The sequence below is a fragment of the Nesoenas mayeri genome (assembly GCF_963082525.1).
Source record: "Nesoenas mayeri genome assembly, chromosome: 2".
NCBI lineage: Eukaryota > Metazoa > Chordata > Aves > Columbiformes > Columbidae > Nesoenas > Nesoenas mayeri.
In genome coordinates this window covers 158,919,406-158,946,540 of record NC_137543.1, presented here as the reverse complement: position 1 = coordinate 158,946,540, position 27,135 = coordinate 158,919,406, and the positions used below count along the sequence as shown (strand labels likewise).

The following is a 27,135-nucleotide window of genomic DNA, read 5'->3' as shown; positions in this document are numbered from 1 at the left end:
CAGCGTTTTCCTTGGGCAGAAGCCAAAGTTTTGGCTGCATTTTTCTCCCACCAAACAGCAGCCCTCTGAGATGAGTCACTGGTTCTTCAAGCGAGCTGCAGCTTGCTGAGCCGGGAGAAGGAGCCCTGGTTGCACGGAAAAGGGATCAGGAGACGATGTGTCATGCGGATCACCCGGGGAATCCGCATCACTTCCCACGGAGCGGCAGTGCAGATGGCATGTGGAGGACCCATGAGCCTGGAGGGGATGGAAATAAAGCCAGAGTATAGTGTTTAATCTCTGGTGAGCATCTCAGAGTCCGAGTGGCTCCATCAAAAGCTTCACTTCAGCCATTCAGGTATTTTGACGAGCTGCAGCAATTTGGTTCTGTAAACCTGGATCCTCACTCGTCACCAGCTCTTTGCTGCATCCTCTTCCCCATCCTCTCCCAGCCCAGGAGAAACAGTGGAGTTACACATTGTGCCTGGAGACCCCTGCCAGGGAGCCAAGCAGGGTTTGTTTGCTTGTTTATTTATTTTAATTATTGGTTTTATTTCTGTTTGTTTGTGTGGTTTTGTGTTTTTTTTGGTTGTTTGTGGGTTGGGTTTTTTTTTTAAAGCATTTCTTCTTATTATGAGAGCTGTAAAACGAAGAAAAAGGACCCTGAGGAACAATTCAGTGAGTAAGGGATGTGTAATCACTGCCATCCGACAGTGACTTACAGAAACCATAGGACAAGGCCTTTTCACTTCAGCCGCCCCTATTAGCGCTGGAGGTCAAATACACCAATTGTTGCCAATCTACAGCTCATCCTTTGCTAGTTAACAGGTGAGCGAGCGATCCGCAAAGCTAGCAAGGATGCTGCTATATTGCAGCCTCGGCACTTACAGGATAAATAATAATCAGTATTAATAATCAATATTAACAGTCAGAGCCAGGCAAGCGGTGGTCCCTGCAGGAGTTTCACCGTGGCTGCGCCCCACAGAAATGGGGCTGTGCTTCTGTGTGAGGTGCTGGGATGTGGAGGAGATTATCGATGTGAAAATAAATACATACATACATACATAAATTAATCAATTAATTAATTAATTAATCACAATTTCAGCAGTAAGTGTGCTCTGGTGAGAGGCTGCCATGGACAGGGGCCACCTCAGAACACCTGGAGCATCTTTCTTATGAGGAGAGACTGAGAGAGCTGGGGCTGTTCAGCTGGAGAAGAGAAGCTGAGAGGGGATCTCATCAATGTTTATAAATATCTCAGGGTGGGTGTCAAGAGGATGGACCAGACTCTGTTCAGTGGTGCCCAGTGACAGGAGTGACGGGCAGAGACTGAAACACAGGAGGTTCCATCTGAATATGAGGAGAAACTTCTTTCCTTTGAGGGGCCAGAGCCTGGCCCAGGCTGCCCAGAGAGGCTGTGGAGTCTCCTTCTCTGGAGACATTCAAACCCACCTGGACACCTTCCTGTGTGATCTGCTCTGGTGACCCTGCTTGAGCAGGTGGGCTGGACTGGATGGTCTCCAGAGGTCCCTTCAACCCCAACCAGCCCGTGACTCTGTGATCCTGCGGGTCCCCCCGGGTCCCATTTCCCCCTCGGGCCGCAGGAAGCGCCGGGGCGGCCGCAGGCGGGACGGCTCCTCCCCGGCCGGGCGGGCTGAGGAGACCCGGGGCGGGGAGGCGGGAACGGGGCGGGCTGGGGCTGCGGGGCCGGGTGAGGGAGGACGGGCCCGGGCAGGGCTGCAGGGGCCCGGCTGAGGGACGCCACCATGCCGGGGACCGCCATCTGCCTGCTGCGCTGCGACCTGCGCGCCCACGATAACCAGGTAGGCCCGGGCGGCGGACCCCGGGTGAACACCCCGCTGTTGGGATGGGTGGGCTGGGGAGAGGTGGGCGCTGCCTCCCGCCCCCCCAAAGCCCTTGTCTGTGTCCGCAGGTGCTGCACTGGGCTCAGAGCAGCGCGGATTTCGTTGTCCCCCTCTACTGCTTGGACCCGCGGCACCTCCTGCGCACCCAGCGCTGCGGGTTCCCCAGGACCGGGCCCCACCGGCTCAGGTTCTTGCTGGAAAGCGTGAAGGACCTGAGGGAAACGCTCAAGAAAAAAGGAAGGTAGTTGAGAAAGCACCGTGGAAATAACACGTGTATTTTTATTTTCTCATTCTCTCAGCATGTGTTTGTGCTGTGAGTCAAATCGTGCCAGATACTCTGGTGATTTTGGAGAGCCACAGCCCTTCTGGTAGATACAATGAGCAACATGGATCCCGGCTCGTGAAACTGGAGAATTAACTTTCCTCATGCCCTGGTCCCAATAAACACAGTCCCTTTGGTAGGCTACACAATGGGCTCTTCAGGAGTTCCTTCTTCATTATGCCTTTAGAAACCATAACCAGGGCCTGAAGGTCTACAAGCTGAAGAATCGCATCACCAGGTAACATTTGGCTTTGCATAGATGTGTCAACCAGCCTGGCTTCTCCCAGGGCAGCGTAACAGTGGTAGGAGCCAGAGGAACAGCTCTGGGTTTGCAGCTGCTGATGGTGGATGTTACAGGAGACCGAAAGAACCGATACACGGGTATCAGTGGGTGAGCACATTCAGAGATGCTGCTGTGCCCTTGTCAGCAGCTGGTAAGAGATTGGTCTTCTGCAGCGACAGATCTGTGGTTGTGAAGAGCCACGCTAAGACCTAGGCTCTGTTTCCACAGCCACGAAGTGTCTTTGTGCAGTGGGAGACAGAAATCTCCACGTCCAACCTGTGGTGTGCCCTGTGGGCGGCTCGGTCTCTGCTTTCCTGTGGGATGTAAGGGGAACAGCACTCTCAGCAGCACCCCTTCCTCCTGCCTTCTTCAAACCCGGTTTATCTTTGAAGAAACTTTTCAATTATGCTTTAAATTCTTCTGGCACAAACACTGTATTACCCCTTCAAGAAATTTTTCTCCAAAACTTAGATAATGCAGTAATGTGTGTGCGTGATACAGAGAGGATGGGAGACAGAGAAAGGGACAGAGTCACATACGAGACTCTTCACAGAACTCAGCACCCACCTGAGTGGAGCATCTCTCTTATGAGGAAAGGCTGAGGGAGCTGGGGTCTCTTTAGCTTGGAGGAGATTGAGGGGTGACCTCATTAATGTTTATAAATATATAAAGGGTGAGTGTCAGGAGGATGGAGCCAGGCTCTTCTTGGTGACAACCAATGATAGGACAAGGGGTAATGGGTACAAACTGGAACACAGGAGGTTCCATTTAAATTCAAGAAGAAACTTCTTCTCAGTGAGGGTGGCAGAGCCTGGAACAGGCTGCCCAGGGAGGTTGTGGAGTCTCCTTCTCTGCAGACATTCCAACCCGCCTGGACACCTTCCTGTGTAACCTCATCTGGGTGTTCCTGCTCCATGGGGGGATTGCACTGGATGAGCTTTCAAGGTCCCTTCCAGTCCCTGACATTCTGTGATTCTGTGATTGACTTTCTCACCACAGCTTCTCTCTTTTGCTCCGGTGCCCTGGGTACACAGCTGGGCAGCTGGTGAGGCTGCAGGGTAGGAAGGGAAGTTTTGTTGACTCTGTTACGAACACAGAACATTCAGCGGAAAATATTCCTCAGAATAATCCCACATGAAAGTGGAGAGGACTCTGCCCACAGGCCGCCACTACCTGTGACAGGGATTGAGAGAGGAATCTCTTCTGGAACCACAGCCTCATCATTTAAGGATGAACTTCAAGGTAGCAGGCTGGCTTTCTGCCCAGTCATCCTTTTCAAGGCATTTGGGATGGCAGAAATGTGTTTGACACACACTCAGCCCCAGAGGCTTACAAACTGTGTTCAGTGGGTCCTAAAAAATATAGGCTAGTCAAATCCTGTCTGTCTGCTTCAAAACGTGTTTCATGCCTCGTAAAGAACAAGGGTGCCTGGGTCAGGACTAGGGACTCCTGCACACGTAAATAACAATGATATCAAACCTAATTCAGGCCAATATTTTGTGTTTGCAGCACCCTGGTTGTGAGGAAGGGGAAACCAGAAGATGTGGTCCGTGATCTGATTACTCAGCTGGACTCTGTCAGTGCTGTGGCTTTCCATGAAGAGGTAAGGGAAATTTGAGCAACGTTGTTAAGAGATAAAATTAGGTTGTGGAGGTTTCTTCCACAATCAAATTGTGATGCAGATCCTGCACATTCAGAGCCTTTCTTGTCTGTGGTGTTGTGAACCTTGGGGAACCAGCTAGCTCCTGGGATGGGGATGGCGTCTGGGCAGGAGTCCCTGCTGGGTGACAGCAGCGGTTTGTGACTGATCACTCGCAAGTGCTGTGTCTTGAGGAAGAGGAGTTTCCAGCAACTGGCATTGTAGGTCAGCTGAGTCCATTTCTCCTTCTGTTTTACATCAAGCTGCCTTTTCCTTCCTTGCACGGGGAGGTATCTGCCAGGGGACATATTGTACTGAGTGTAGAAAAGCCCCCGGGTGAGTTGACAGCGCTCATATTTAGGCAGTTGCCCCCTAGTTTGATGAAGAACGAAACATGAGTCTGGTCCTGACCTGACAGTGGGGTTGACGTGTCTCTGACCCGTCTTCACTGAGCTTAACGGTTTGATCCAGAGCTTGCTGGATTCACTGGAGGGCTCTGGATCCAAAGGAGCGGAGGTTTTGTGTGCACACACATACATAGATACGTATGAGCAGAGTCTGGGCCTCACAGCTGCCTAATACGTGAATCCCTCTGTGAGCTGCACTGCAGGTATTCCTGCTGTCAGGACTTGTGACTTGACAACCTGCACATCCTATAGTGCCTGACTCCATGCAGCACTAAAAACAACCACAGAGCATCAGCGAAAAGGCCTCTTTTCCTGACAGTGACCAGAGAGGCCACAGGAGCAGGACAAATCTGTAAAGAAGCTCCCACTAAATGTTTTCCCAGCCTCCAAGAAGTTGTGGCTCAAGGACTTATTGAAACCGGAATGCTATCCTGATATTCAGTAAACCTGAGTGGATTTCTTCTACACCTATTTATGCGGTCATTTCCAGTCTGTGCAAACTTAAAAGATCTGCAACATCCTCCATCAGGGAGCTCCTTATTCTGGCATTTGCACTACGAATGGAGAGTGAAAACACCTGTTGGGTTTGGCAGAGGGAAATACCCAGAGATTGTCTGTGTGCACCTCTCCCTAAAGGGATGAAGCTAAAAGTGGAGATGAGGGAGAAAGGCAAAGAGTGGGTGCAGTGCAGCTGTGCCCTCATTGCGTTTCGCTCTCTCCAGGCCACGCAGGAGGAGCTGGATGTGGAGCAGGGGCTGCGCCAGGTGTGTAGTCAGCACGGGGTGAAGATCCAGACGTTCTGGGGATCCACGTTGTATCATCGGGATGACCTTCCCTTCAGGCCTATCGCCAGGTGGGTTGTTCTGTGGTGTCACTCACTTCTCCGGTGTCCCGTTTGTTCCTCACTCCAGCGAACTGTCATTCTGTGCCACAGCGAAGTTAGTTCACCGTTAGTCCATCTGCTCATTCACATCAAGAGGAAAGGGCACATTCATCCCTCTGTACTAGTAGGATTTGTTCTCCAACATGCACAAAGCCGAGGACCTGGACAGGCTGGAGAGTTGGGCGGGGAATAACCTAATGAAATTTAACAAGGGAAAGTGTAGAGTCCTGCATCTGGGCAGGAACAACCCCAGGTTCCAGTATAGGTTGGGAATTTACATATTAGAGAGCAGTGTAGGGGAAAGGGACCTGGGGGTCCTGGTGAACAGCAGGATGACCATGAGCCAGCACTGGGCCCTTGTGGCCAGGAAGGCCAATGGTACCTGAGGTGTATTACAAGGGGGGTGGTCAGTAGATCGAGAGAGGTTCTCCTGCCCCTCTACTCTGCCCTGGTGAGACCACACCTGGAATATTGTGTCCAGTTCTGGGCCCCTCAGTTCCAGCAGGACAGGGAACTGCTGGAGAGAGTCCAGCGTAGGGCAACAAAGATGATTAAGGGAGTGGAGCATCTCCCGTGTGAGGAAAGGCTGAGGGAGCTGGGGCTCTTTAGTTGGGAGGAGAGGAGACTGAGGGATGACCTTATTAATGTTTATAAATATATAAAGGGTGAGTGCCATGAGGATGGAGCCAGGCTCTTCTCAGTGGCAAACAATGATAGGACAAGGGGTAATGGGATCAAGCTGGAACACAAGAGGTTCCACTTAAATTTGAGAAAAAACTTCTCATTGAGGGTGCCAGAGCCTGGCCCAGGCTGCCCAGGGAGGTTGTGGAGTCTCCTTCTCTGGAGACATTCAAAACCCACCTGGACATGTTCCTGTGTGACCTCACCTAGGCGTTCCTGCTCCAGCAGGGGAATTGGACTGGATGATCTTTTGAGGTCCCTTCCAATCCCAAACATACTGTGATACTGTGATACTGTGAGTTTGTTTGACCATTTATTGAGGGACTGGTTTCTCTTTGCCCTTGTACTGAAGAGAAGCTGCTAAATTAATGTATACTGTGATTAAGTTACAAAAGACGTACCCACCATTAACCAATTGACATGATCAATGCTTTCTGACCACCTGCAAAACAAGGGGATATTTTTCAAGTTTTATATCTTTCTGCATGACAAGAAGACAGAAGATTGAGTAATACATTGTTTAGAAGCAGAGTGTTTAGCTTATATTTAACCAATAATTAATAGATGTATTGTAAGTAGGAAACTAAACAATTATAGCTAACATCATCAATTATTTCTTAGTATAGATGTATGTCAAAAATTTCAAAAATTGTAATGCATATGTAAAAAGTATGTGAATATAAGCAAAGCAGGAGCATCCAGTTGTTGGATCGCTTATGGAGAATGATTCCCAGAGCTCCCCAGCACCGACAATAAAGAATGTTGCTTAACAATGTATATAATTGACTCTGCTGTTTATTTCTCTGTTAAGTTTGTTTCTCTATTTCAGTTTCCCTCCACTGACTGCACCCTTACACTGAGGTCAGCCTTATGGGTAATCAGAAGTTAGGGGAGGTAAATCTGAGCCTCATGATTGCCCCATCAGGACACACCTTAAATTGAAAAGGCACCATTTGCATCAGAAGCAGAAGGAATGTGGGTGAAGGACTGAACTTCCTATCGCTTCTAGCCTCAGGGGCAAATACCTTTTTTGTGCCAGGTGATGTACAAACACGCATCACAAACACCATGTACAAAGGTTTATCACAAATAGTGCACAGCCTGAAAAGCCAACCATTCGTCTGGAGAAGCCTTGTAGTGCTGTGTGGAGGGGACAGGGTAGCCATCTGATGGAGATATGACTTTGCTGTCATCTCCACAGGTTGCCCGATGTCTTCACCCATTTCCGAAAAGCGGTGGAATCGGAGGCGAAGGTCCGGCCAACCCTGCGGATGGCAGATCAGCTAAAGCCTCTGGCTCCAGGGGTAGAGGAAGGGTGCATCCCTACAATGGAGGATTTGGGACAGAAGGGTAAGGAAACTGAATTTGGCAGTTGCTCCCGTGAAATCCTACTTAGAGATGTCTTACTGAGACTCAAAACATGGAGGCCTCCCAAAAGCTGTGGTTGCCCTTCAAACTGTAACAAAACCTCTGTTCACTTTTACAGTGAATAAAGATACATTTCTTGCGAGGAGAAACTCCCCTGCAGCTGCGTAGAAAACATCCTCTTAGTCAGTAATTTTGAATACGTTTGATGTGGCCCTTGTTTTAAAGGAAGACCAGAGCACAGTCTTTTATGTCTCTGAAGCAGACATCCCTACTGCTGAACATCCCCAGTTTTTAAGCTCCCTACTTGTGGCTGGAAAGCTGCCTGGCAGATCAAAAGAGCTCAGGGTGTTGGGTCGACAGTTGGCCGTACATGAGCCACCAGCATCCTGGCTTGTATCAGGAATAGTGTGGCCAGCAGGACTAGGGTACTGGGGCAGCCAAACCTCAAATCCTGGGGTCAATTTTGGGCCCCTCACGACCAGAAAGGTCTTGAGGTGCTGGAGCGAGTTGAGAGAAGGGAACGGAGCTGGTGAGGGGCTGGAGCACAAGTGTGATGGGAGCGGCTGAGGGACCTGGGGGGTTCAGCTGGAGAACAGGAGCTGAGGGGAGACCTTCTGATCTCTGCCTGAAAGAAGCTTGGAGCATGGAGGGGGTTGGTCTCTTCTCCCAAGGAACAAGTGATAGGACAAGAGGAAATGGCCTCAAGTTGCACCAGGGGAGGTTTAGATTGGATATTAGGAAAAAATTCTTCCTGGAAAGGGCTGTCAGGCATTGGAACAGGCTGCCCAGGGCAGTGGTGGAGTCACCATCCCTGGAGGGGTGTAAAAGCCGCGTAGATGAAGTTCTTAGGGACGTGGTTAGTGCCAGAGTTAGGTTAATGGTTGGACTGGGTGATCTTGAGCACCTCTTCCAAAAAAATTATTCTGTGATTACGCCTTTGAGGTGGTTTCCAAGGGGGTAACAAGGTGACGGTGTTTTCTGTTGCAGATCCTGTGGCTGATCCACGAACAGCTTTCCCGTGCAGTGGAGGAGAGACCCAGGCTTTAATGAGACTGCAGTATTACTTTTGGGACACGGTAACTCTTACATTTCCTTGCCTGCATCCTCCCCCTTGTACATATGGCTCCATAGAGCGGGTGAGGCTGCCATTTCACTGCCTAATAATATTTCTTGAGCTCCTGTATAAAACTTTACAAAGGAGGGAAATAGTGTTATTTCTGTTTTTCAGAGCGACAAACTAAATCAAAAATAAGTCGTCTAGGAAGTGGGAATGTAAGCAAAATACTTAGCAACCTAGTTTAGTGGCCATCCCTCTTAAATCTTCTTTTTTTCCATCAGCCTGTGGGAATTGGGACAAACTTTTAGCTCCTTTACCTTGTTTTGCCCTTGCTGCTCTCCTGTCTTATGTCATCAGCAATGTAGTTCCTCTGTTTTGGAGGAGGGAAAAGTAGCCTGAAGGGCTGCAATTGGAATTGGGGTGAGGAACAACTGCCCCAAGTTAAAAATAGTAGGAGGTTCCTAGTCGTCTGGTTTTAAAGCTTGCAGCCAATAATTACAGCTGCTTCTTTCTCCCTCATTTTGGTGCAGTCAAGCTGCCGCCACCTGCACTTTGTGCATCCTGACCATTTTGGAACTTTTTCCTGATCTAGTTTGAGAACTGCCTTAAATTTGCCTTGTGTGAATTTAGAGGACACGTGTGCCGATTTCCAACAGCGTCAGACCCTACGCAGCTTTGTGGGGAAAGGGGGTAGCGTCTCCCCAGCTGAGGTGGGATAAGAAGTGTCCTGTGCCCAGTGCACCCGCTGGGGCAGCCCCCAGGGACTTCTTTCCAAGTGCTGCAGAGGTTCCTGCGTTCCCTTGCTGTTGGTTTAACCCCAGGCAGCAGCTCAGCCCCACGTAGCCGCTCCCTCACTCCCCACCAGTGGGATGGGGGAGAGAAGCGTAATAGTGAGAAAACTTGTGTGTTGAGATAAGGTCACTTTAAAAGGTGAAGCAAAAGCTTAATAGGTCGACATCCTCCCTTCCTCCTTCTTCCCCAGCTTTTATTGCTGAGCATGATGTCATGTGCTGTGGGATATCCCTTTGGTCACTCCCAAATTCTTGTGCACCTTCAGGCTACTCACTGATGGGACAACCTGAGGAGCAGAAAAGGCCTCGATGCTATGTAAGGTCTGCTCAGCAATAACTAATCCCTGTGCTATCAACTCTGTTTTCATCACACATCTAAACTGGAGCCCCATACAAGCTACTGTAAAGGAAATTAACTCTATCCCAGCTAAAACGAGTACAAGCATGCGTAGCTTCTACTCTTGATCAAGCATTAATACAAGTAGTGCTGGAAAACCTGTTCCTTCTGGTTTATTATGCAAATATTGTCCTCCCCGGTGAGCAATAACAGCTCTTTAGCAGTTGTAACCTGCTCAGCGAAGGGGATTGAGGAGAGATCAGCCTTCCTTATGTCTCCTGCATCACAAACGGAGCTCAGCAAAAGGAAGATCTGCGCCCTGCTGTAATTGCGGGTGGCCCAGAAGTAAGAGTGATCAGGATTCCTGCAGCTGGGTGTTGGGTGCTCTCTGAAATTGTGGTTCTTAAACCCAAACAAGCAGGCGCTTGGACAAGGGAACCAGCCACCAGTGCCACTGCTGATTGTATAATGTTGTTATTGATCCGGAGTCGGGTGGGTGTGAGGAGCAAGCAGCACAGCCTGGTTTGTAGCACTTGTAGAGAGAAACGTGTTCTGGGCTGAAGTGGGGAGCTTGTGACACACATTCCAGAGCTCTCAATGAAAACTGCTGGCCTGATTAATTCCTGTGCACCAGAGGGAGTAATTGGGCAGCTCTGCCATCCCTGCAGGCAGGCATGAGAGGGAGCTCAGCCCTGACTGATGGCCCTGGCTCCAGCATGAATGAAAGCATATTTAGCAGGTTGCATGGAAAGTATTAAAACCTTTTGTTCTTTTGCTTGTTCAGAACTTGGTGGCATCTTACAAGGAGACTCGGAACGGACTGGTGGGAATGGATTACTCAACTAAATTTGCACCATGGTAAAGATTTTTGTTGTGAGACTGGAAGCTCCTTCTCTGCTCCCATCCCAAACCAATGTTACGTGTGTGCTGAGCACTCACGGGGCGTAGGGAGGGACCCAGGTGTGATTCCCTCACGCTTTTTGTCGGGGTAGAGCAGCCTCAGAGCTGCTCTTTATTGTGTTTCAAGGCAGTGGCTCCCTGGGAACATTCCTGTAATTAGAATTGCTGAAGTTTAGCAACACTGTGCCAGTGTGCTGGGAGCAGTGATGTGGACAGACACACAGCTTTGGTTTTGTGCTGTCTTGTGGATCGGGGGGGTGAGAGCGGCCAGGGAAGGAGCGCAGCTTCAGTTTGTCTGTAGGGCTGTGGCAGAACTCCAGCCAGTCCTAGAATCAGAATAATTTCATTTGGAAGAGACCCTCAGGATCATCAAGTCCAACCATAACCTAACCTAACTCTAGCACTAAACTATGTCCCTAAGAACCTCATCTAAACACCTTTTAAACCCCTCCAGTGATGGTGACTGCCCAGCACTTCGCTGGGCAGCCTGTTCCAATGCTTTACAGCCCTTTCTGTGAATAATTTTTTCCTAATATCCAATCTAAACCTCCCCTGCCACAACCTGAGGCCATTTCCTCTCATCCTGTCACTTGTTCCTTGGGAGAAGAGACCAACCCCCTCCATGCTCCAAGCTCCTTTCAGGCAGTTCAGAGATCAGAAGGTCTCCCCTCAGCTCCTGTTCTCCAGCTGAACCCCCCAGGTCCCTCAGCCGCTCCCATCACACTTGTGCTCCAGCCCCTCACCAGCTTTGTCGCCTCCTTGGCACTGTCTCTAGTATTTCAATGTCCTTCTTATGATGAGGGGCCCAAAAATGAACACAGGATTCAAAGTCCTGGTTTGCTAAACACTGTGGGGCAAGTGACCTCACCTCATGGCCATCCCATTTTTCTGTGGGATGAAGAGACGCTTTTCATTATTCCTGTTGTAAAAGGATCTTTTTTTGGGGGGTATGGGGGGGGTAATTATGATGACTTCTAATTCAGGGTTTTAGTCTCTGCTGCTGGAAGGGACAGAGTTAATTCCAGACTGAACCTGCAGCAGGAGAACCCAGTTCAGCCTAATGCTGAGAGCATCTGGAGTGTTTCCCTGACATAATTGCATTATGAAACGGTTTTTTGAGGGTGTTACAGGTCAGGATTTCTTATTTTAAGCCAGCTTTGTGCTTCAGTGTTGCAGTGGCTGGCTCCACCTGGTGGCACTTGGGATCCCAGGGCCCTGTCACTGCAGAAGTCCCATGTGGTGGCCTCTGCTTGAGTTTTTCTGAGCTGTTTACCCAGATCCTGATCTGCGTGCCCCAGAGAGTTATTCTGTCAAATAATCAAAATGAGAACAGTTCAAATCGCAGCCACTTCACACTGGCCATTTCTAAGTGTTAGAGCTGGTCAACAATTAAGGGAAAACTCGTTAGGCCCTTTCTTCCTGTTTTCTAAAATTCATCGCAACATTAAATGTTTCTATGAGCCCTAGTGGGAAATTGCCTTAAAATACATTTCTAGGAAGATCAATGTAAAAGATGTCACTGGTGCACTAAGTCACCAAGCGATCAAAGTCTTGGCAGATCAAATTGAAAAGCAGAACTTGTCAAACTTTGATAAAATGATTTACCTCAGTAGTTTGGAGACTCCTGTAAGGGGGAATCACAGAATCACAGAATCGACTGGGTTGGAAAAGACCTCAGAGATCATCGAGTCCAGCCCTTGGTCCAACTCCAGTCCGTTTACTAGATCATGGCACTAAGTGCCATGTCCAATCTCAGTTTAAAAACCTCCAGGGCCGGTGAGTCCAGCACCTCCCTGGGCAGCCATTCCAATGCCTGAGCACTCTCTCTGTGAATAATTTCTTTCTAATCTCCAGCCTCAATTTCCCCTGGCAGAGTTGAAGCCCATGGCCCCTTGTCCTATTGCTGACTGCCTGGGAGAAGAGACCAATCCCCACCTGGCTACAACTGCCCTTCAGGTAGTTCTAGAGAGTGATGAGCTCACCTCTAAGCCTCCTCTTCTCCAGACTAAACAAGCCCAGCTCCCTCAGCCTCTCCCCATAGGTCTTATGTTCAAGTCCCTTCACCAGTCTTGTTGCTCTTCTCTGGACCCGCTCCAGCACTTCAATGTCTTTCCTGAACTGTGGGGCCCAGAAGTTAAAGCCAGGGGTGGATTTTAATTCTCAGATTGCAGAATTGCACAGAAGTCACACAACTTGACTTTGGGAAGATGTTTGGGAAGTCAGTGGCAGAACCACAAACTGAGCGAAGTTTTCAGACAAGAACTCTGAACGCAAAACTTCCCTTCCGCGCAGCCATGGAGCTGTCAGTCCTACGCTGCCTTCACAACATCGTTCTTCTGCTTTCAGGCTGGCGTTGGGCTGCATTTCACCCCGATACATCTATGAGCAGATCCAGAAGTATGAAAAAGAGAGGACGGCAAATCAGAGCACATACTGGTATGTCCTTGCGCGGTCAGCGTGGCTTGTTTTCTCTGTAAAGCAAACCGGCATCTCATGCATGGGAGAGAGTGATTTGTTAACTTTCTTCTTAATTAGTGTTTGTTTTTCCTGTGCCTGCTGTCTGGTTCCTCTGGGTTGCGTTGCAGTTCTATTTCAGTATGGATTTATTGGTCTGTCTTGAATATCCAGAGGCTTGAGGCACTTTATAAGTAAAGATTATTCATGCTCGTTGTCATTATTATTGCTGGGGAGTTGTGGTTCATGATTTTTAAAAACGATCTCTTTAAATCGTCACCGTCCCTCTCTGTTATTGTGGGCTAGATGAGAAGGTAGAAGAATGATTTACAAATAAAAGCCAAAGGGTTTCTCAAGCCAAGGACATGAGTGGGGTTTTGCCCAAAAGGCTCGGCGACTTGTACAAGTCACACGGTGTCAGAAGAGTCTCTGCCCACAGTCCAGCAAATGTCCCTGTGGTTGCTCGGTGGCCTGGTCATGACCACACCACCCCAGCAAAGGAGAAGAGGGGACTGGGAACTGGGCTTAATGCGCCCCACTGTGTCACCCCAGCTCTTCCTCACCCCACCCCTGGCTGCTCACCTGCCTGCACATTGTCCTGGAGGAGTCTGGGGACAATGAGGTTGGCGAGTCCATCACCAGATGGCGTTGAACTTGCTCATGGCCTCTGATCTGCCCAGACAACGTGAAACAGAGCCTGGTAGTGAACTCTTGGGGATGGAGGTTTGTGTTTGAGACCCCCCTGCAGTGCTGGTCCAGCTCTGGTTCCTCAGCACAGGACACACATGGACCTGCTGGAGAGGGACCAGAGGAGCCATAGAAATGACCTGAGGCTGGAGCAGCTCTGCTGGGGACAGGCTGAGAGAGCTGGGGTGTTCAGCTGGAGAAGAGAAGCTCTGGGGAGACCTTATTGTGGCCTTTCAGTGCTTAACAGGGGCCTGTAAGAAAGATGGGGACAGACTTTTTAGCAGGGCCTGTTGCGCTAGGACAAGGGGTGATGGTTTTAAACTAAAGGAGGGAGATTCAGGGCAGACATGAGGAAGAAATTTTCAGTGCTGATGGTGGTGAGAGCCTGTCCCAGGTTGGCCAGAGAGGTGTTGGATGAGCCATCCCTGGAGACATCCCAGGCCCGGCTGGACGGGGCTCTGAGCAACCTGAGCTGGTGAAGATGTCCCTGCTCATGGCAGGGGTGGGACCAGACAGGCTTGGAAGGTCCCTTTCAACCCAAACCATTCTATGATTCTGTGTTAGAGCCTGGCCTAACACTAGACCTGGATGGGAAAAGACCCAAAACAGAAAGCCTGTGCAAACTGTAGAACTATGTTTTCGGATTGGTTTGTTACACTCTCAACATGTGAAACGCCACAGTGGTTGGTGACGAACAGGCAGAACATTGCCATTAATTATGGCCAAAATACTCAGTTTCATTACAATTCAAATGACAGATAAAATATTGGCCTTTTGCCTGTTGAAGTGTATGCCTTTAGGTTTTTTCTTCAAAGACAATTAAGAGAGGAAAGATTTCAAGAAATAAACATACTGCTGTTTTTCCATCTGCTATAATAGTCAGCCAGCCTGCCTGCAACTGGGCACCATGGTGATCTGAGCATTTTAAAGTGATAAATAATTACACAAAAGAAGCTGTCAAGGTCTCAGGCACTGCAATCAGTGAGGAACAGGTTGTGGTGACTGAACCTCAGTATCATGACAAAAAGTTTTTGCATTTGGACAGTGTCCTGTTTTGTAATGGGATTTTCCAGAAACATCTTGTAAGCCTGAACATCAGCTGAGCAGAATATTTCCAATATGCCGGGGAGCCAAAGCACGTCTCAGAGGCTGAGGTGCCATCATTTTATAAGAAGTCCATTTTCTGTGGGTCTAGCCTGCAATCTCATGAGCTAGACCACTGTAAGGCCAGTTTTGAAAGGCGCCTTTAAGTCTCTTACAAAGGTTGTTGCTTAAATCATTGTGAAACTCTTAGGAATGTGCTGACAACCTTGCTCATGCGGAAGCGTGAAGCTGAACCAGGTCCTCGCCCTGCTCTTTGGAGATTTCCATCCCATTAGGGATGGAGGAGAAACAGGTCTCCTGATATTCTGTTCCTGCTCTCGAGTGTTTATGGTGGATGCTATGGAAGCAAAATCTTAATTCAATAAGTTAATCACAGTGAAATATGGCCGTGGCTTTGTGTTTCAGGGTCCTGTTTGAACTGCTGTGGCGGGATTACTTTCGATTTGTGGCCCTGAAGTACGGCAGAAGGATTTTCTCATTAAGAGGTGTGTACGGATCCCCATATTTGGAGAGGAAAGGTCCATGCTTACAACAGGGAACATAAGAGAAGAAGCTGTCAGCATTGTGTTGTACAAATGTTCTCGTGTCACCACTCTGGGATGTTTCTAGGGTTTTACTGTTAGCACAGAAGCGCCTCAACCCCATGATGCTGGATGCTGTGTAGACACTGAGACTTTTGCCCCAAATCTGAGTAGATTTAAGGAGCATTATTAACACATCAACGGGAAACATCAGCATGTGAGCGTAAAGATTCTGTTTTTGGAGATTCTCAGCTTTGGAGAGAATCCAGGTTTCAGGCTTGCCCAAGTTCACTGTTGCCTCCATTCCACCGTACACAGAACTGTAATTGCCACTGACCTCTGCAAACATAAAGTCACCCACCTCATCTGGTCCCACCCCACTGCAGGAGCAAAGTGTTACCAAGGGCTTCTGCCGAGTAATTCTCAATTTAGTATCTGCTACAGAAATACATAAACATTGTCCTGGAATAAAATTAAACAAGAAAATATAAGGTTGGGCCAGAGCTCATCTCCAGTCACTTTTGAGGTCTGAGGTTTTTTTAAGTTAAAAAATCAACAAAACAATTGAAATCCGTTAGGGTTTGAGCATCCTCTGTGTGCATCAGGCGCCCCTTTGCAGCTCTTGAAAGGAGGAATGGATCATCTCTAAACCTTTGCAGAAGGAACGTGGCCGGTTTGTAACACCACTTCATCCTAACACCTTGTGTCAACCAAGCTGCTTCTGGCCGTCATTGTTTTATTAATAACTGCTTGCGTTGGTATTTGTGGCTCATTAGTGGTTCATTCTTTTCCTCAACAGGGCTTCAAAGTAAAGAGATCTCCTGGAAAAAGGACCTTGAGCTCTTCAACTGTTGGAAAGGTCAGTAGAAACCACAGGTTTGGCTACGTGTGCTTTTGATTTCCAGGTGCCTGCATGTCAACACGTGCGCTAACACTGACTCTAATTCATGTAGAGGAACTGTCAGCAAGATCAGGGCCTGTCTGGGACAAGAGGAAATGGCCTCAAGTTGTGTCAGGGGAGGTTTAGATTGGATATTAGGAAAAAATCCTTCCTGAAAAGGGCTGTCGGGCATTGGAACAGGCTGCCCAGGGCAGCGGTGGAGTCACCATCCCTCGAGGGGTTTAAAAGGTGTTTAGACGAGGTTCTTAGGGACGTGGTTTAGTGCCTGAGTCAGGTTATGGTTGGACTCGATGATCTTGAGGGTTTCTTCCAACCGAAATGATTCTATAATTAAACTTTTACCACCAAACAAGAACCCAGCCCCTTGGTTTGTTGTGAGTGCAGGACACTTGGTTTCCCTTCTGAGATTGAGCACCACTCAGGATCCAGCCCATGAAATCGCCAGGCTCTGTCCAGCTGGGACACGCTGTGTCAGATGCGCTGCAATTGGATTTTCCTGCCCAGGTGGACGTGTTTATGACCCGCTGGTCCCTTCTTTTTAGTCACACAGAGTCTGGCCAGCCCCTCTTAGCAGTGCTAATTTGTTCTTCTGATTGGTTTTGGTCAGAAGCTTAAAACAGCCTTAGAATAAATCACATCTTTCATTATGACACAGCCTTGTATTATCCTTGCTTTTGTTTAGCTTTTATACCTTTGTTGTCACATGAATAGCAAGCATCTCAAAACTTGCAGGGACCAACAGATTGAAGTATCAGAATCAGTGAAACGCACACCTGGATATCTGTCTTCACATTGATGCCATGTGTGTCCATTTGCACACAGGTGCAATGAATATTTGCCTTAACAAGAGAAAAGGCTCAGTACTTTCGGTGCTAACCCTCAGGGCCTTGTCCAACGCATCTCCCTCTGCTATCAGTCCATTGTCAAGAAGCTTTCCATTCTGGGTCCATCTCACTATTATGTATTTATTTTTGATTTGCAAAACTCCCTACAATCCACCTGGTTCATTGTTTTTCCATTCTGAGATTTTTCTGTTTTGGGGGTTTTTTCTTGCCAAAAATTCTCATCATTTTAATTTTCGGTATGATTTCCCATTCAGTTTCCAGTGGATATTAGTGGCTGCACGTCAGCTAAACCTCACTGCGATCTCTCCCTGTCGCTGTACGTGGGCACTGCCTTATGTGCTTGGACGGCTGTAAGTGCACGACCACAGGTTGGTTTATGAGTGTCCAACAATGTCCTCATGTCCCAGCGCTGTCTTTTGTCTCCGCAGAGGGCAAAACGGGGGTTCCTTTTGTCGATGCCAACATGCGGGAGCTGGCTGCCACGGGCTTCATGTCGAACAGAGGGCGGCAGAACGTTGCCAGCTTTCTCACCAAGGACCTGGGTCTGGACTGGAGGATGGGGGCAGAATGGTTCGAATACCTGCTGGTAAGACTGAACTCTAGAATCGTAGAATCACTTTGGTTGGAAAAGACCCTCAAGATCAAGAGTCCAACTGTTAACACTGGCACTAAAGTGTGTCCCTAAAAACCTCGTCCATGCATCTTGTAAACCCCTCCGGGGATGGTGACTCCACCATGTCCCTGGGCAGCCTGTTCCAATGCTCGACAACACTTTCCATGAAGAATTTTTTCCTAATATCCAATCTGAACCTCTCCTGGCACAACTGGAGGCCGTTTCCTCTTATCCTGTCACTTGTTACTTGGGAGAAGAGACCAACCCCCTCCATGCTCCAAGCTCCTTTCAGGCAGCTCAGAGATCAGAAGGTCTCCCCTCAGCTCCTGTTCTCCAGCTGAACCCCCCAGGTCCCTCAGCCGCTCCCATCACACTTGTGCTCCAGCCCCTCACCAGCTCCATTCCCTTCTCTGAACTCACTCCAGCACCTCAAGGACTTTCTTGTTGTGAGGGACCCAAAACTGCCCCCAGGATTCAAGGCTGGGCCTCAGCAGTGCCCAGCACAGGGGGACAGTCTCTTCCCTGGTCCTGATGGCCACACTGTTCTTGATGCTTGCCAGGATGCTATTGGCCTTTATGGCCTTGTTGGCCTGTGTGTATCTTGGTGTTTTTTGTGCTCCCTGCCCTGAGTGACAGGCAGGACAGCTCTGCCTGATCAGGAAGGATCCAGAAGATGATCAGTCATTTTCAGGCTGCTGTAAGTGCATGTATATACTGCTTGCATGGTATAGACTTCCCAAAGCTCAGTAAGAAAAGGGAGTTTTAGGGTTTTAGCCAGAGATGTGTCACACTTGAGAAGACTTTCAAACATAAATAGCAAATCAATAACAATAATAAATCCAAATAATAAATCAAAAATAATATCAAAATAATACACTGAAAATAACAATGCTCTGATTTGCTCACCCCAGAGACTGCAGAGAACAGCCCAGAAATAAAACACAAAAAGAAACATATTCTAGCCACTGAAGCTGGTGTTGGCCCAGCATCTCTGCACTGATGGCTGTGGACAGGGAAGCCACCTAGGCAAGAACAGGCAAGTATGGACAATAGGTGGAGCAGCTTCCAGAGAGCTCCACCCTGGCTGGAGGCACCTTTGTTCTGGTGAGTCACAGGCCTCCCTGCCAACTGGAGCACCCATTAATTTCTCATACAGCAACCTGCAGTCATGCGAGCGCAGCTCAGTAGCTGGGTTGCTCCTCCATCCTCAATCCCTTCGCAGAAAGCTCTGAAGAGGCTGGAAGTCCCAGTTCAGAGGCACCAGCTCTGTGCCTCTTTGCTTGGTTCCCATTATCTCCAGTGATCTTGATGGAGAGACCATCAGCAGCATCAAGCTGTGCGGTGGAAACTGAGGCTGAGGGGGTGATAATCTGCATTTGTTTTTTGACAGACTGAACCATACAGGCTGAAAAAGACTAATATCAGCCTCACATTAAAGATCTTGTCTCTGGGTAAAAGAGGCTTTTCATAATCAGGAAACTTTATAAAATCGTAGAATCATTTTGGTTGGAAGAGACCCTTAAGATCATTGAGTCCAACCATAACCTAAATCTAGCACTAAACCATGTCCCTCAGAGCCTCCTCTATATGTCTTTTAAACACCTCCAGGGATGGTGACTCCACCACTGCCATGGGCAGCCTGTTCCAATGTCCAAGAGCCCCTTCCATGAAGAATGTTTTTCTAATATCCAATCTAAACCTTCCCTGGCACAACTTGAGGCCATTTCCTCTTGTCCTATCACTTGTTCCTTGGGAGAAGGGACCAACCCCCTCCATGCTTCAAGCTCCTTTCAGGCAGTTCAGAGATCAGAAGGTCTCCCCTCAGCTCCTGTTCTCCAGCTGAACTCCCCAGGTCCCTCAGCCGCTCCCATCACACTTGTGCTCCAGCCCCTCACCAGCTCCATTCCCTTCTCTCAACTCTCTCCAGCACCTCAAGGTCTTTCTTGTCATGAGGGGCCCAAAACTGCCCCCAGGATTCAAAGTGGGGCCTAAGCAGTGCCCAGCGCTTCCTCACTAGGATGGCTGGAGGTACAGAGAAAGTGGTGGCCTTATCCTTCATACCCTAGCTCAAATTTGGGATGGAAGATCTTACCTTGAGTGTATTTCTTTTGCAGTTTCAGTGGATTATTAAAGACAGCTGATACCCCACGTGTGCAAAGCTTCGTAGCAGTGACTTGCCAAGCAGGGGCTGCATTTCAGTGTGGATGATCCAACTCCTGTAGTGCATTGTATGCGACACACAGCAGCCCTCCAAAAGGATGTACAGCACTCACAAACCTGCAAACACATCTGCAAATTCCTGTCCTGAGCTGCTGGGGGACAGGTTGGAATGTTTTGCAGTATCTGGCTTTTGATGGCATCTGTCAGCTGTGGCTTTCAGAGCAGTTACAAAGGTGACTTCATTGCACAGATGGTGTCATGCACAGGCAAGTGTTGTACTCAGAGTTAAGATTTGGGAACGGAGGCTTTGGTGGGCAGCCGTGCCTTCCTCAGGTAGGAGCTGGTTTTGCTTTGCAGTCAGACTCAGAGCATCATGGAGGATTCCAGGTCCTGTTCTCCAAATGAGGAAGATCTGGAAAGACGCTCCCTGATTATTAACCTTTATTCATATGGGCACCTTTACCTTTATTCATATGGTCACCATCTCTGGAAGTGTTTAAAAGCGTAGATGAGGTTCTTAGGGGCAAGGGTTAGATTAATGGTTGGACTTGATCTGGAGGGTGTTTTTCCAACCAAAACGATTCTGTGATTCTATTCCATAGTTCTGTGACTGTCACCAGCCCTGCTGGCAGCAGGATTTGGTGCTGTGCAGTCGCCCTTTCGTCTTGGGAAGCCCCAGGTGCTGACTGCCACTGTAGGCTGGTGTGGCACACACTGATCCTTGTGTCCTTCTGTCCCTTTCAGCTTGTATTTCCAGACAGCTCTGTTACTTTAGCCGGCTGCATCGCCAGGGTAACACACAAAAGACTTCAGTGTAATAGGGGAGATACAGCTATAGAAGAGACCAGTAGAGAACTGAAACTGGTCTCGCCTCCAGAAAGGGAAGCGATGCACTTTCCATCTCTGATATTTCCAGCCAAAACCCAGAGTGCACGTGGGGCAGAGGGTGTTTGTCACCCAAAAGAGATGGGCAGGGGCACTAAGACGAGCTCTCTGCAGCCGCTGGAGCCAGGGGCACCTCTGAGCCTTCTTAGTGAGGTGACTTTGCAGACTCCTGCTGCTGCAGCTGCCAGCTGCGCTTTCGCAATGCAGACACCTCCTGGGAACGCGCAGGGATCCCACGCCCTGGTTGCTATCGCTGCCAGTCCCCTCCGGAGCTGGCTTTGTATTGTCCTACAACTGGAAAGCTCCTGATATTGGATTGGAGCCACCCTGCCCAGCTGAAGAGCACTCAGACTAGTCCATGCTCTGCTCTCATTGGTGCCTGTTTCAGGAGCCTTGCTCCATTTTACATAAGCATCCTTGAGAGCTTTGTATTTGTTTAGATGTAGAAGAACTTGATGTTGTGCAGTATGTCATGCGAGCTCTAATGTTTCCCGTAGTAAAGCACCTCTCTCTGCCACGTCTGTGATTTGAGGCTTACTGCCTGATGAATGTTGAGCACGGCAGGGAAACAACCACAGTATTTGTACTGATTGCAGCTTTGAACGTTCTGTGTGGTCGCCCAGTACGGTCTTAGCTCAGGCCAGACATGGGGAAGAAATTTTGACACTGAGGGTGGTGAGAGCCTGTCCCAGGTTGGCCAGAGAGGTGGTGGATGAACCATCCCTGGAGACATCCCAGGCCAGGCTGGACGGGGCTCTGAGCAACCTGAGCTGGTGAAGATGTCCCTGCTCATGGCAGGGGTGGCACTGGGGGAGCTTTGAACATCCCTTCCAACCCAAACTATTCTATGAATTAGACTTCTCTCCAATCTGCCCAATAGGATCTGCAGAGATAAATTTGTTAGTCTGTGGTCTCTGGGTAACAGGCCAGGAAGAATTTTCTCTAGTATTTAAAATGTACTGGGCCACTGTTTCTCGGAATACGAGCACTCAAAAGCCAGGGCTGGTTGTCGCGCAGTCTGCCAGGTGATGGCAGGAAGAGAAGGATTTCTTTCCTCTTTTTTAAAAAAGGACTTCGGTTGGACTTTACCTGTCTCATTGACCTAAGGACCATGAAGCCTGGGAAGCTGATCCCAGACTTCTTCAGAGCCAGATGGCTGAACCAACGTGGGAGAGCTCTGGCTCTCCCAGTATAGCCAGACTGATTTCCAAGCAAGGAATTCTCCCTTTGAGATACGGGGTAGACAGGGAGAGAAGATTCACCAAGGGCCAGCCCAGCTCTTTTTACTGTTTCCTTCCTCTGTTCTCAGGTGGATTACGACGTTTGTAGCAATTACGGCAACTGGTTATACAGCGCTGGTATTGGCAACGACCCACGGGACAACAGGAAGTTTAACATGATTAAACAAGGCCTGGATTACGATGGCAACGTAAGTCTTGTTTAGCTGTCTTACGATGAGTAGTTGCAGCAAAGCCTATGTGATAGTTTGAGGCTGCTGCTGTCCCCAAAGAGGCTGTCCCCACCCCGTTCTGTGTATTCGGTGTTTCATCATCATTTCTTGTGGGTAACAGCCACATCCCATCAATATCTCACCCAGCCATTTCCTTGAACACAGAGCAGCTCCCCGGAGAACTCAGAAGTGACAAGAGAGATGGAGCTGCCTTGTTGTCTTTCAGCCATGTAGCTGCCAGGACTTTGCAAGGAATTAGAAATGAGTCCTCATAGAAGACAGAGCCGTAGAGTTAATGGGATTTGGGGGCGGGGGGTTCATCTTGCCAAGCACAGAGGAGAGTGGGCAGCTGAACTAGTCACCCCTGTTTCCTTCACAGTCACTAGAAAGAAAATATTGAGTCCTTGGGAGTGACTTCATCCCACTATGTCCTGAAAAAGGGCAGGTGAGCTGTACCTAAAACCACCTCTGTCTCCTGCGCTGCCTGCAGAGTGACCCCGGGAGAGCAGCTCTTGTATCTGTGTCTCTCGGTTTAGCCACTAATTCCCAGTAGAGGCTTTAACAGGAGGCACTAAGATGTGGCAGAGGTAACTGATGCTGTAGTACATCAGCTTCTTTACCTGGAAATCAGCTTCTTTCTTTCACGTTAAGACCCTTGTTGGGAAGCACTTGCAGTTTGTTACTGAATGGATCCTGTTGGTTCTGTTTGCAGGGAGATTACGTCCGGCTGTGGGTCCCAGAACTACAGGGCATAAAAGGAGCAGATATCCACACCCCTTGGGCTCTGAACAGTGCTGCTCTGTCGCAGGCAGGAGTAACTTTAGGCGAGACTTATCCACAGCCAGTGGTGACAGCCCCAGAGTGGAGCCAGCACATCAACCAGAGGCCCGTGAGTACTGGGATGGGCTGGGAGGGCTCCAGGCAGCAGCTCTGCCTGTCGGAGTTGCTGTGAATTCTGCTCTTCTCTCAGGTACAAAGGGTAAAAATTGCTTTAATGCAAGTTCACGTTACCTCCCAGCAGAGGGTGGTCCAGCTGTGTGTGGGGATGTGCAGCCAGGCTTAATTAGCCGTGCCTGTCTTACTAAACTAGATAGGTCTGAGACACAAGCCCAAGTACTGACTTCCTGTCACCCATTCACACCATTAGTGTGTTCCCCAGCGCTCTTTTTGCCAACAAGCACCTTCCAGAACCTTCTCCACACACAGTTTGAAGGTACCACATGTTCAGGACTGTCACAAAATACAGTCTTGACAAAGCCACTCTACATCGTATGGACATAAACTGTGCCAGGCTGGCTTGGCTTTAGGGCTGAAGAATGAACACGTGTGTGTTTTGTTTACTATTTTATAGGTCGCTTTTCTTACTCGGGTTTTTTTCCTTCTGGATATACATAGTGGCAGACATTTGGGGGCTGGACTACACAGCCTTGGAAGGTCCATTCCAACCCAAACTATTCTTTGGTTCTGTGAGTGGAGAGATGGAGGGATGTGGTATCTCTGAAGGCCTCACTGGCCTGACCACCCCCGGATGCAGACGGACAGAAGGGAGCCAAGGCTGATGCTCAGTTTCCTCCCTGTTCATGAGGTGGAACTCCTGCCATGCTCGAGTGCATCCAAACTGGAGTCAGCAAGACCAGTAAATATAGGGACTGGCCCTTGCACTTTGATTTTTGAGTGTCTCTGCTCTTTAGAATGGGGACAGATTAACATGTAGATCCTGTGACATGTCAAGACTTGCATCTGCTGGCTGGGCTGCTGTTCTTGGAGGAGATGGGTATGGAAGGGAAGTGCTCTGTAGGTCTGGGTGAGGTCGATGGTGGCGGAGCTGGATGGGAAGAAGGAAACAGATGTAACCAACAATGGGGCAGAGTCCAGTTGAGGCCTGTATCTAGTGCAGTGCCTCAGGGGTCAGTGCTGGGGCTGGTATTATTCAATATATTCATCAACGATTTGGACAAGGGAATAGAGTGACTGTCAGCAAGTTTGCTGATGACACCAAGCTGGGAGGAGTGGCTGACACTGGAAGCTGTGCTGCCATCAGAGACCTGGACAGGTTGGAGAGCTGGGTGGGGAAAAATTTAATGAAATATGACAAGGGCAAGTGTAGAGTCTTGAATCTGGGCAGGAACAACCCCAGGTCCCAGTATAAGTTGAGGAATGACCTATTAGAGAGCAGCGTAGGGGAAAGGGACCTGGGGGTCCTGGGGACAGCAGGATGACCATGAGCCAGCACTGGGCCCTTGTGGCCAGGAAGGCCAGTGGTACCTGGGGTGTATTAGAAGGGGGGTGGTCAGTAGGTCAGAGAGGTTCTCCTTCCCCTCTGCTCTGCCCTGGGGAGACCACACCTGGAATATTGTGTCCAGCTGTGGCCCCTCAGTTCCAGCAGGACAGGGAACTGCTGGAGAGAGTCCAGCGCAGGGCAACAAAGATGCTGAAGGGAGTGGAACATCTCCCGTGTGAGGAAAGGCTGAGGGAGCTGGGGCTCTGGAGCTGGACAAGAGGAGACTGAGGGGTGACCTCAGTAATGTTTACAGATATATAAAGGGTGAGTGTCAGGAGGATGGAGCCAGGCTCTTCTCAGTGACAACCAATGATAGGACAAGGGGCAATGGGTTCAAACTGGAACACAGGAGGTTCCACTTAAATTTGAGAAGAAACTTCTTCTCAGTAAGGGTAACAGAGCCTGGCCCAGGCTGTCCAGGGGGGTTGTGGAGTCTCCTACTCTGGAGACATTAAAAATCCGCCTGGACACCTTCCTGTGTAACCTCATCTGGGTGTTCCTGCTCCATGGGGGGATTGCACTGGATGAGCTTTTGAGGTCCCTTCCAATCCCTGACATTCTGTGATTCTGTGAACAGTTGTGTATTTTAAGGGGTTTTCAGGATTTTGTCTTCCCCCATCCATCCCCCTGTGTCCTCCTGAGGATACTTTCTGGAGGCTCAAATGTATTTGTTATATGATGTTCAGTGAAGGACGAAGCATGTCCCCATTTGGGGTTTTAATCCCAAGGTGCAGTACCAAATTTCTCAGGCCACGAGTGGGAAGATTTGCGGAAGCAGAGCCTTCCACGTCTGGCCACGCTGCTGAAGGACCCAGATTATTCCCCTTTTGTTTGAGAGCGCATCCAAGATCAGAGAAATAACTCCATGAAGGAGCCCCTCATTGAGACACCCTTTTGAGGCACTGATGAAACTTGAACCCAAAAAGCTCTTCCATTGGGCAGGAGGTCTGTTCTGAACAAGTTTGCAGCTCAGCTGGGCTCTGCACAGCCACGCTGTGTGAAATTTAAATCCTCCTGGGAGGGACTGTTGGCCCAGTGTTACTAAGGCCTGGAATATCACAGAGTGGTCAGGGTTGGAAGGGACCTCTAGTCCAACCCACAAGAAGAACCTCTACTCTCAGCACCACCCAAGTGAATATTAGAAAATACAAGCTCATGCCTTACCAGAAAGCCTTGTTTGCTAAGCCTAAGCCTAGAGCTGTGCCTATCAGGCCTCCCACCACCTTTGGTTGAGGTTAGAAGTGCCACGTGTACATTTTGCTCTGCAGCATCGACAGATCTTTCACTGTCCATCTTTTCACTTGCAGCAGGGCAGAAATCCGCACCCCAGGGGCAGGACAGGCCCCGCACACCCAGCGGCGCCGCACAAGGACAGAGGGATAGACTTTTACTTCTCTCGCAAGAAAGACGTACGGTGAAGGCTGTTTGCAAGCTGGAGAAGCGCTCGGTGGGCGCTGTCGCTGCCGAAGATGCCAGGATAACGCTTCATCTCCTCGAACCAAGGCAACGATACAAGTCTGGCCACTGTAAAGTCACTCGGGGTCTGCCCGTTCTGCGTTCCCAGGGAGCGGGATGTGGATATTTGGGGGCCGTGTATCTGCACAGATTGTGGTGAGCGGATCCTTTGGTTCTGTGGGCTCGCCTGCCGCTCTCCCAGGAAGGGGAATAACTGCTATTAATTAACCAAAACGACGTGGCCTTTCTGTTTGGAGGAGGTGTGGCTGTTTTTCCAGTGCTTTTTGCTTTGCGCTGGTGCTTTCAGCTGTCACAGCTGAATTTCTGCCTGTCTTTACAACCTGGAGCAGATGGTTTGTGTGGCAGGAGGTCAGTCAGAACTCTTGCCAGTGAACTTCCCTAAGCTGATTTTTCATGTTTCAAAGCTTTAAAAGTGCCAGTTATTAAAAGTTTTGCTACTGGTGTGTTTTCTCTTCCTCATTTTCACAGAGACCCATAGAGGGAGACTTCAGAGGACGTTCTTTAACTGTATCTCCTACAGTACTTTGGAGAAGCAGTAAGTTCATCTTGCAAACTGCCCTGGAGTCCTTGCAGCACCCAGGTTGCTGTTGGTACCAGGCTGAAAGCTGCAAACTATTCGGTTCATAGCTGGGAGATGTGTTTTGTACTCAGGACCAGTGATCGGTCTAAAACAGTTTCGTGGCCACTTTTTAAATAGTAATTTTGGTTGGAAGAGACCCTCAAGATCATTGAGTCCAACCATTAACTGAACACTGGCTCTAAACCACATCCCTAAGAACCTCATCTATGCTTTCTCACCAAGGACCTGGGTCTGGACGGGAGGATGGGGGAAGAATGGTTTGAATACCTGCTGGTAAGACTGAATCATAGAATTGCTTTGGTTGGAAAAGACCCTCAAGATGATTGGGTCCAGCTGTTAACACTGGCACTAAAGCATGTCCCTGAGAGCCTCATCTCTGCATCTTTTAAACCCCTCCAGGGATGGTGACTCCACCACTGCCCTGGGCAGCCTGTTCCAATGCCTGACAACCCTTTCCATGAAGAATTTTTTCTTAATGTCCAATCTAAACGTCCTCTGGTGCAACTTGAGGCCATTTCCTCTCATCTTGTTCCTTGGGAGAAGAGACCAACCCCCTCCATGCTCCAAGCTCCTTTCAGGCAGTTCAGAGATCAGAAGGTCTCCCCTGAGCTCCTGTTCTCCAGCTGAACCCCCCAGGTCCCTCAGCCGCTTATAATCCCGCCGTTT

At 49.1% G+C, this 27,135-nt stretch overlaps 1 protein-coding gene across 1 annotated transcript; it reads left to right on the top strand.

The window, feature by feature from the left end:
* Positions 1 to 1,745: 1,745 nt before the first annotated feature.
* Positions 1,746 to 25,831, top strand: LOC308053381 (cryptochrome DASH-like; the record flags this gene model as incomplete). Its single annotated transcript, XM_080364231.1, has 14 exons — positions 1,746 to 1,802; positions 1,913 to 2,085; positions 3,959 to 4,052; positions 5,218 to 5,348; positions 7,261 to 7,409; positions 8,415 to 8,503; positions 10,397 to 10,470; positions 12,859 to 12,948; positions 15,163 to 15,242; positions 16,078 to 16,137; positions 17,453 to 17,610; positions 21,992 to 22,111; positions 22,845 to 23,021; positions 25,721 to 25,831. 14 exons carry the CDS (start codon positions 1,746 to 1,748, stop codon positions 25,829 to 25,831), a joined length of 1,563 nt encoding a protein of 520 aa, XP_080220357.1.
* Positions 25,832 to 27,135: the final 1,304 nt, after the last annotated feature.